Source organism: Xenopus laevis, chromosome 8S, assembly GCF_017654675.1.
Source record: "Xenopus laevis strain J_2021 chromosome 8S, Xenopus_laevis_v10.1, whole genome shotgun sequence".
NCBI lineage: Eukaryota > Metazoa > Chordata > Amphibia > Anura > Pipidae > Xenopus > Xenopus laevis.
In genome coordinates this window covers 48,569,804-48,580,937 of record NC_054386.1, presented here as the reverse complement: position 1 = coordinate 48,580,937, position 11,134 = coordinate 48,569,804, and the positions used below count along the sequence as shown (strand labels likewise).

The window sequence follows — 11,134 nt, the reverse complement described above, 5'->3', positions numbered from 1 at the left end:
AGGTAATGGAATTGATCCAATGGCTCGAACGTTTGCTCCTGCAATACAGAAGGTACCATATTGAGATCCCAGGGAGGGATTGTATGATGGCATGGAGGTATCATCCTCAATGCTCCCTGTAGGAAGGTCTTGATGTTGGGCAGCATTGTAAGCTGCTGCTGAAAAAGGATAGATAAGGCCGATACCTGAACATTCAGTGAGCTGAGCGCCAAACCCTGTTTTCTAAACCCTCCTGAAGGAATAACAATAGGCTACTTTCGTCCCAAGACTGTGGGTCTTTGGCTTTAGATTTACACCAGGATATGAATGTCCTCCATACCCTGTGGTAGATGCGTGCGGAGACAGGCTTTCTGGCCCATAGTAAGGTCAGTATGGCCTTTTTTGGAACTCTGGCTAGGATTATGGCTTCAAGTGTCATGCTTCAGTTAAAGCCAGGCATGGTGAACTCGGGTGGAGGATCAGTCCCTGAGATAACAGATCCATTCTGTCTGGAAGGTGGAATGGTGCGTCCACTGATGAACTTATGAGCTCTTCGAACCAAGTGTGGTGTGGCCAGTAGAGTGCCACTAGAATGGTTTCTACCCTTCTTGATTACCCTTGGCAGAAGTGCCAGTGGTGGGAAGACATATGCTAGGTGAAACTGCCACGGAACAACTAGTGAGTCCAATGCTAGGGCCAGAGGGTCATTGCTTCTTGTGAAGAACCTCCGAAGCTGCTTGTTGTACCTGGATTCCATTAAGTCTACTTCCGGAGCGCCCCACCTTGCCAGAATCAGTTGAAAAAACCTCTGGGTGTAGGCTCCACTCTCCCTGATCTAAGGTCTCTCGGCTGAGAAAATCTGTTATCCAGTTGTCCACTCCTGGAAAATGAACTGCGGAGATAGCTGGTACTGTGTTTTACACCCACAGAAGAATTTGCTGTGCCTCTGCGAGGGCAGCTTGACTCCTTGTGCCTCCTTGGTGGTTGATGTAAGCCAACGCCGTCACATTGTCTGACTGTATTCTTACAGGTAGATCTTGAAGTCTGCCTGACCATTGGAGCAATGACTGATGTGTTGTTGGTCAAAGCCACCAATTGATAGAGGTTCAAACTAGTTCTGATAGGGGAATCCTGCAGTTTAGGTTCACTCAGTTCCTCCTCTGGTGTTGGAGTAAGGCTCTGGTGTGGAGCTGCGCATATGGAATCGCAGGATGACACTATAGTCCCTAGCACTCTCATGGCAATCGTAAAGGTACCTGATCCGTTTTCTGCAGAGCTGACAGGAGCCCCTGCATTGAGGTGATCTTGGATTGGGGAAGGAAGGCTCTTCCCAATGAAGAATTTAGATCAAGCCCTAAATATTCTGTACTCTGAGAAGGTATGATTTTTGGAGTTTATCTGCCAGCCTAACAGCATTAGTGTCTGGAGATGAGTTGCGGCCAGTGCCATGGAACGGGCCTTTACCAGTTGGTCGTCCAGGTATGGTATGACACTCACTCCCTGCAGTCGCAGGTCCTCTAGAGCCGCAGCCATGACCTTTGTGAATACCCTTTGCGCGGATGATAGTCTGAAGGGGAGTGCCAGGGATTGCCAATGTTCTCCTACCACTGAAAAGTGAAGGAACCAGTGGTGGTTGGGATGTATGGGGACATGCAGGTATGCATCTTTGATGTCGATCACCGCCCTGAAATCCTCTATGTCCAGGGACATGAGGACTGACTGGATGGATTCCATCTTGAAGTGGTGCTTCTTTACATGGTCGTTTAGTGCCTTTAGGTCTAGCACCAGGTGAAAAGATCCATCCTTTTTGGGTACTATAAACAGGTTTAAGTAGAAACCGAAGCCCCTTTACCTTTGAGGGACCGCCATTACTACCGCAGAGGCAGTCAGGGCGTGTGGAACCCCATGGAACGCTGAGTGCCTGGGTTCTGTGGTAGGGAGCCTTGAGATGGAAAATCACCTCGGAGGTAGCTGAGCGAATTCTATGAGATAGATATGATCTGTAGGACCCAGGGGTCCAGTACTCTATGCCGTCACACCTCCCGAAAGTGACTTAAGCGTCTGCCAACGGGTAAGCTTTCAGGGGTGGGCACCTCCTCATGCGGAGGCTGTTTTGTCCTGTGCGGGCTTAGGTGCTGCTCTGCTTCCTAACCAAGAAGTGCTCTGCCTTGACTGGAATCTGGGGTGGGTCGGAGCTTGTTGCTTTTCATGTTGGGACCTCTGGCTCTGAGTTTGGCGAAAGGGATGAAAAAAAAAAAAAATGGTTGCCTTTTGAAGGTAGTCCTCTTGGGTCTGTTTTGCAGAAGTAAAGTGCTCTTGCCTCCTGTAGCTTCAGAATTTACCTTCTCTGTTCAGCACCAAAAAGTTGTTTTCCGAGAATGGGAGACCAAGCAGAGACCACTTCAAGGTAAGATCTGTTGACCAGTTTTTTAGCCAAAGGAAACATCTCGCTGCAATGGATTATGCCGAAGCCCATGTGACGAGTTTAGCCGCATCCAGGACTGCTACGCAAATTTATATATATATTTGTGTCCGCTATCGGAGCTAGAAAGAGGTCTGTGGAGGGGTCTTCTGAGCCATGAGTTGGGCCACCTGTTCCACCCAAACTTCCATTGACCTGGATACCCATGGGGTGGCAATAATAGGTCGGAGAGTTCCGCCTGCTGCTGTAAAAAAACGACTTGCAGAAACCCTCAAGACGTTAGTCGATAGGATCGCTAAAGGAAGCCGCATCGGCTACTGGAATGGTGGTGGTCTTTGACAATTTAGAGACCGGTGGGTCCACTGCTGGGGGTGAAGACCAAGGTCTGTACAGTTAAAGGATAAGTTTGAGTAAAGCGATGGAAAATTGGACTCTATGGTCTGGCGTTTTCCATTGTGCTTTAACAATGTCACCCAGGTGTTCATAGGCTGGAAAGACACAAGAAGACTTCTTTTGCCTCTTGAAAATGTTTTTTGTTGGCCCTGCTAAAGGTGGGGTGTGCCTGAATCAGGCTCTCGACCTCTCATTGTGATCTAGGGGTATCCTGATCCTATTCATCTGCGGATAGGATCTGTCCCTCTTCCTGATGCCTCTTCCTGTTCATCAGGCAAAACAGGTGGGGAAAGGGGAGGTCGCTTTGTGGCCGACTGCTGAGTGACCGGTCTGTGAAGCTGTGTAGATAGGTGCTGTAGGACCTTATCTAGAGTCTCTGGAATTCTGGCTAGGTTTTGTAGACCCGCTAGAGATAGAGCGCACACCAATTCAGAATCCAAGCTCGTTTGGTTAGCCGTAGCTGTCGCAGAGCTGGCTGGTAGGGCTGTGTGGGATTGTAATTGTGCAGTGACTGCTGCAGTCTTACAGGCTTCACATATTGGCTCAGCCAAAACACTAGCAAATTTAGGTCTGCAAGTAGCCCATGCCAAATACTAAATTGCATTGGTGGTACATGCAGTTGCCTGCTTGGGAAGGGACTGGTCATCTGCCCTGCCCGTCATGGCTATACTATGTAGATAGTGCCACCCAGTAAGTAAAGATATTGGGGAATATTAGGAGAGTCCAGAGAGTGAACCACCTCTCCCTTAGAGTGCGATCTGTGGAGACAGCGGGAAGTAGTGAAAAACCCCACAGTAGGTCCAATAGAAAGAGGGAAGTGTTAATCCCCTAGAGAAAGAGTAAGGGAAGAGTAACTACCTATTCACCAAGAAGGAATGGTGCCTTGTTCTTCTCTGTGAGAGAGAGTGAGGCTGGAAACGCTCAGTATTGGAGAGAGATGCGGATCCAAAATGGCCGCCAGAGAGGTTTCCCGGGCTTTGGTATAGTACCTTAGTAAGATGGCGCCCGTGAGGTGCGTGTGCAGTGACTCGTGCACAATGAAATAGACCTAGCGCCAGATGGTGGCGCGAAAGGTCGCTGGAAATGGTACTGAGTTACCAATGCGGGGTCTACTTTTAGTGCTGTTGTCCCATTATGATCTACATCTATAAAAGCATTGTTAGCATTCTGTTCCAAAGAAAATATTACTTAAATATTGATTCATGAGAAAATGTATATTGTTATGTTTAAACATCCATTTTTTATGTAACCTTAACATAAATATCTGAATAAAAAGCATGAAACAGGAGGGTGATTTAGACAAACTGTGTGGTGACAGTGTCTTGAGATCTACTGATGACCAGCTAAAGGTCTACTGGTAGATCCTATCTACCTTTTGGACATCCCTGGCCTAGGGAATCTTTGTCAGAGAATAGCAGTGAAACTAAATGCCTAGGAAAATCTGTGAGAGAATAGCAGTGAAAGTGAAACTAAATCTCTTTCTGCAGAGCTGACAGGCAGCATGTAATGGGGGGAGGGAGGAGGGAATTGACTTACCTCCTTGTGCCAGCCAGGAATGCTCAATAAAAGGTATAACCTCTGTTGTGGCTACTGGTGCAGCCTCCGGAGAGCGGGAACCAGTGCCCAGGGTAGTGTGGGGGGGGGGGAGAGCTCCCCAGCCTGCAGCCTCCGTAGAGCGGGAAGGCTATAGAGCATCTTCAGATCAGAAGTCCTTGGCTGGAGGGGTTCTGGAAGAGAAACACTGACCCCTAGTAGTGGCATGATACTGAATAAATCTGTACCATTGCTCCCAGCCACGAAGAGTCCATCCTCCTTCTGAGGACACTAAAAGAAAACTGAGGATTGAGGAGGTAGGCGGGGATGAAGCCCAGAGCAGGAGGAGCCACTTTAACCTTTTAGTGTCCTTTCTCCAAGCAACAGGATCTTCATCCCCATGGTGCCTGTGTCCCCCAATCTAGGCAAGAGAAACACCCAATAGATAGAGACTATACATTCTACTCCTCTGTTCATGCCACCTATTCACGTATAGATTTCATCCTCACCAAACCTACGTTATTACACTATATCCACACGGTTAAAATTCACAATATTACTTGGTCAGACCACGGTATGGTGGAAACACTTTTCAAAAGATGGGACAAGATCAGGGGAGGAGGGAACTGGAGACTAAATGACTCCTTACTGCTGGATAGGGATATCTGTATGGAGATATCCACTTCCATTAAAGACTACTTCCACAATAACACTCCGGCGGATACTTCCCTCGCTATCAGATGGGACGCCCACAAAGCTGTAATTAGAGGAATCTTGATTAAACACGCTTCCCGAAAAAAGCTGACCAAGGCTGGGAAGATTAATCAGTTATGCCAAAAACTCCACAATGTAGCCACGGCACATAAAAAACTCCCTACCCCTGAAAAATACAGGGAAATACAGGAACTTAGGACGAACCTAATACAATTGCTTTCGGATACAGCTGCCTACACGATGCGTAGAACTATATACCACTACTATGAATACACAAACAAGCCCCATACAATGTTAGCACGCAAACTAAGAGCTCTCCACACTACACAAACTATCCATGCCATTAGAACTCATTCAGGGACTGTGACGAGGGACACAACACAAATTCTCAATATGTTTAGTACCTTCTATACGGAATTGTACTCCGCAGATAAGGCCCCACAAGCCCACCTAGCCCGAGAATCTGACTTCTTGTCTACATGGAACCCACCTCAGCTCACTAAAGAAGACCAGGACATGCTAGCTGCACCCATAGCAAAAGAGGAGATTGAACATGTGATTAAACTTTCCAAATCAAATAAAGCTCCAGGCCCAGACGGCTACACAGCAAGGTATTACAAAAAATTTGTCACACTTTTAGGCCCACACCTAAAAGATCTCTTTCAGTCGCTCCTAGATGGCTCTCCCTAGACAAAACATATGCAATCGGCAACCATAACAATGATATTAAAACGAGGAAAGGACCCCTGTAATTGTGACAGCTATAGACCGATTTCATTAATAAATACTGATATCAAGCTGTTCGCTAAAATACTTTCCAAGTTAGTTCACAGGGACCAAGTGGGGTTTATACCAGGGCGACAGGCAGCAGATGGCATACGCACGGTGATCGATCTGATAAGCATAGCGCATAAGATTCCCACTTCCTCCCTTCTATTATCTCTAGACGCACAAAAGGCATTCGACAGGGTAGATAGGAGATACATGTTTGCAGTCCTCGAAAAGTTGGACATACCACAACCTTTCCTTGTGGGGCTCAGGCAACTATATGACTCCCCTTCCGCACAGGTGCTTAGCATGGGCATGCTGTCCACACCTATTGAGATCAAGGGAGGGACACGGCAGGGATGCCCCGTCACCATTAATCTTTGCATTATCCCTAGAGCCTCTGGTCAATGCTATTAGACAAAACCCAGATATCAAAGGCCTCCCTATATCAAATGAGGAACATAAAATAAATTTATTTGCCGACGACATTCTCCTTACACTTGCTTCTCCCCAAACTTCACTACCTAATCTACTACATACCCTAGAACGCTTCCAACAGATTTCAGGATATAAAATCAATTCTACAAAGACGCATGCTCTCCCCTTAACTATGCCCGAACCCGAACTGAAGCTACTCCAACTTAACTTTGACTATAAATGGGAATGCGATCACCTAGAATATTTGGGAATCAATCTCACTCCGTCTTACAAATCTTTATACAAAGCTAATTATCCAAAGTTAATTGATAAACTTACGAAGGATCTATCTGTCTGGCATACTTACTCCCTGTCTTGGTTTGGCAGAATTGCATCTGTGAAGATGACTCTATTGCCCAGACTTCTATATCTCTTCAGGGTTCTACCTATTGACTTTCCTGAAAAAACGGCTCTCTCGCTTCAAAAAGCTATTTCAGCCTTTGTATGGGGAGGAAAGAGACCCAGAATTTAGTCGGTGATTATGACCAAACCGAAAACAATAGGGGGTCTTGGAGTTCCACATTTATATCGATACTACTTGGCAAGTAGATTAGAATCCATGGTGCACATACACGCTCCTACGGAGGAATCTTGGATGTTAATTGAAAATCACTTCTCTACACCCATGCAATTAGCGCACCTGTTTTGGATTCCTAGAGCGCATAGAGACGTCCCCAAGGGCCTCTTGCCCTCCTCGCAACAAGCTCTGGATTTATGGGACTCCATAGCCCTTAAGGTGAAATTAAGCACACGTTTCACTAGATGTAGGACAATATTTTGCAATAAGACCTTTCTACCGGGATGCCACCCCCTAGATTTTAAGCCGTGGATAGATGTAAACATGGTCACAATAGCGGACTTCTGTCCAGATAAAGTTACTCTCTCATTCCAACAGCTTAAGGAACAACATAACATTCCCCAGCTACAATTTTTTCGCTACTTACAAATCCGACACTATGTGGAGACCGACACCAAATCTCAGAACACCCAACCTATGACATACTTTGAAAACATCTGCTCAACCGCAAATACCCGACACATCTGATATCCACATTATACCACCGCATATCATCAGATACCACTGATATACGCCAGCCTTACATGACTAAATGGGAAACAGATCTGGATCTCCCAATTACGGATAAGACATGGTTGTATATCTGGGAAAAGGCCAAAAAAACATCTATTTGTGCATGTTCCAGCGAAAGGGCATATAAAATCATCTATCGCTGGTATTATACCCCAACGCGCTTAAGTAAATTTAGTGGCAACCCGGAACATGCTACATGTTTTCGAGGTTGTGGTGCCCAGGGATCCTTCCTACATACATGGTGGACCTGCTTAGTAGCCCAGGAATTCTGGAGGATGATCGCCTCTCTGCTCTCCGAGATTCTAAATAGCACTATCCCACATACCTTTCTATTGCGCATGAAAATTGAGAACATTAATTCTAAATTAATTAATTCTAATTGTCTGAGCCTCATTCCCCTGACTCTGGAACTATTTGAACACTGTGGGAATTAAGATGTCATGCGGTAAATGTGCATTGTAGTTATGATACCTGTTTCTCTTCTTACCCTTTCTTCCCCCTTTCCTTTTTTCCTCTCTTCTAATACCTGTTTCTCCCTCCCCCCTACAAGCCAGCTACGATAATAGCATTACACTGAGCTATATCGAGCAGGGCAGGTTTTCCTTCACGAGAGCCCCTAAGGCCAATGCTATTATCCGGACCTACGCCTGTTAGATCACAGGCTGTGGTCGGACATTGAAATTGCTATGTGAAGAATTGCTTAATATATTTGGCCATAAACAAACCTGCAGCTGTGAATATGTTATACTTTATTGCATCTCTTTTACTTGTCATGTTGAAAAACAATAAAAACTTCGAATAATAAAAAAAAAAAAAGAAAATGTTAGAAGAACTCAGACAACTAGTGATAAGAATTTTATTGCAATTTGTAGAAACTACATATGCAACTTAGAACTGGATGACTTGACCCTAAAAAGAGAATAAAAAAGTACATTAGTATTACATTGTCAAACTGAAAAATTTAACTTTTACTAAATTTACCAGACAGCTAAAAAGCAAACAATATACTACTACATACAACAAATACTGTGTTTCTCACATATAACAGTTCTTGAGATCTTTTGTTAGATTATTTGTTCCACAACACTGACCATTCTTACCCAAGTACATGTATGACCATGTAGCTTAACAGCTACCCTGGATATGATGTGCAGCATTCCTGAGCACAACCCAATAGCCTATATTAAGCTATATGCAGAGACTCTTCTAAAGTTAGATCACACACAGAGGTTCTAAAGGCACGATAAAAAGAGGGATATATAGGAGAAGCAAAACTTACTAATGGTATAATGGCCGAACATTTAACACTTAAATGATAAAGACCAAAATATGAAAACTGTTTTCAAGCAAATCTTGCCCCAAGACTAGGTTCAAGTAGCACTCTATACCACTATATGTAGCTACTAAATCAAACAATCTAAATCAAGGCTGAACAACTGGAGGCCCGCGGGCCGCATGCTTACCATGTGTAAACTTTAAAAGGTATCACTACAGAGATTAACTGGCCCCTGCATTGTTTAAGACTCAAATTCACACTGTAATCCCCCAGCATTGTTCATACTTGTGACACCTATATTGTTCACATCCTAAAACCCTGTACTATTCACACCTGAGACCCAGACTGAAACTGCCCACACTTTATACAAAATGCGAATGGGGCACCAGCACTATTTCACTGTATGTAGTACATCTTAGAGTGGTCCTGATAGGTTTCCCTGTCTCCTGCTCTGCCTTCCCTATGCTCCCTGTGTGTGCCATGCTCTCTGTGTGTACTATACTTTGCCTGCAATATGCTCTGTGTGTGCCCTACTTTGCCTGCCCTACACTGTCTGCCCCATGCTCCCTGGTGTGCCATATTCTGCATGCCCTATGCTCCCTGTGTGTACCAATCTCTGCCTGCCCTATTGACCTTGGATGTGCCATGTGTGTGCCATACACTGCCTTCCCTATACTCCTATGTGTGCCTACCCTGCAGTGAGCACCAGCCATTTGTTTTTTTTGGTGTGCTACTAATGTGGACATGCTCTTGTGGTAACATGGGTGTGGTCTAAAAATAGGGAGTGGCCAACACTGGCTTCCATTATCAGCCTTTCACCATTTAGACCAGACAAATTCCAGCCCTCAGCACCATAGAAGTTGGACAGCACTGATCTAAATAGTCTAGCGTTACTCCATATGCAACTGAACCCTACAGGATCCTGCATTACAATTATATTTATCTCTCTCTATATATATATCTCTCTCTATATATATCTCTCTATATCTCTCTCTCTCTCTATATATATCTCTCTATATCTCTCTCTATATATATCTCTCTATATCTCTCTCTCTCTCTCTATATATATATATCTATCTCTCTATATCTCTCTCTCTATATATATCTATCTATCTATCTATCTCTCTCTCTCTCTATATAGATATATATATATATATATATATATATGTGTGTGTATGTATAGATATATATGTGTGTGTGTGTGTGTGTGTGTGTGTATGTATAGATATATATGTGTGTGTATGTATAGATATATATCTTGTGACAGCAACCTTGAAGGTGAACTTAAAGGGAATCTGTCTAAAAAAAATTATTTTTTTTTGCATTTTTATAAAAAAAACATCCATAAACACTGTCTGGCAAATAAAATGTTAATCCACAAATCCATGCATAAGTTATTTTAGTTTGTATTTTGTCATGGGGGCTTCCATTTCTGCTCATTACACATTCATCCTGTGCTGCTCTAACAGCAGGCACAGCATTACCTGTGTGCTTGGAGGCAGCCACTCTGTAATGAAAAGCCAGGTCGCACTACGACATGAGAATCTAGCTGTACACTCCCCCTCCCCTCTCTGCCCACGTGTGTGATGTTTGGAGGAGAGAGGTCACATGGTTTGCAGGGAAGCAATTACTTTCACTTTCCTACGTTCTGCTCTACAGCTGCACTAGCAGCCCCTCCTCCCACAGACACTATCAAAGCTCCTGCCGTTCTGTAAGTTTGTTGTCTGCATTCCTTTGGAGGGGGGAGCTTTCTCTCCTTGCTGCCTTCCTAGTTAGTTTTACTGGTTACTAGATGAGGCAAAGGAGCTGTGAGTTCCCTCTGCTATCCACCTCACAGACCTTGCTCCTTTCCTGCCTGCAATACTTCTTTTTACATTAACTACTTACTGCCTCCTTTCTCCTGAGCTATTTTAACCCTTCCTAGACTTCCTCTTAAATTTTCCTGGTTTTCAAGTATGTCCTCCTTATTTTATCCTTTTTTTCTATTCCCTGTCATCAGTCCTGGGAGTGTACTCCTGTGTTTCTGCCATTCACGTAAGTGGGGGCAGTGATCACAGGACTATCTTATTTCAATCCTTCTGAAGTGGTGTCAGTGGGAGTTTATCTTGATACCTGCCTATTGTTCAATTGGCAGGTTCAGCAGACAAGGCTCTATTTACATTACAGCAGCTTGTAGGAGGGAGGGGTAATGACATCACTCCAACTTGCAGTGCAGCAGTAAAGTGTGACTGAAGTTTATCAGAGCACAAGTCACATGACCTGAGGGCAGCTGGGAAATGTCAAAATGTCTAGCCTCATAGCATATTTTAAAATTAGATATAAAAAAATCCATTTCTTGTTTTGAAAAACTGATTTCAATGCAGGATTCTGCTGTAGTAGCACTATTAACCGATACATTTTGTAAAAAACGTTTTTCCACGACAGTATCCCTTTAAGTTTCTGGCACATTAGACAATACTCCCTTCACTGCCTTGTTCCACAG

At 44.3% G+C, this 11,134-nt stretch overlaps 1 protein-coding gene across 2 annotated transcripts in view; it reads right to left on the bottom strand.

Moving 5' to 3' along the window:
* Positions 1–8,218: 8,218 nt before the first annotated feature.
* LOC108700056 (60S ribosomal protein L36a) overlaps positions 8,219–11,134 on the bottom strand; it is a 25,392-nt gene continuing 22,476 nt past the window's right edge. For both annotated transcript variants that reach the window (XM_018232917.2, XM_018232918.2), the window contains exon 5: positions 8,219–8,285. In XM_018232917.2, the coding sequence (XP_018088406.1) occupies positions 8,265–8,285 (21 nt within the window). In that variant the 3' untranslated portion in view covers positions 8,219–8,264. The remainder of the gene's footprint in view (positions 8,286–11,134) is intronic.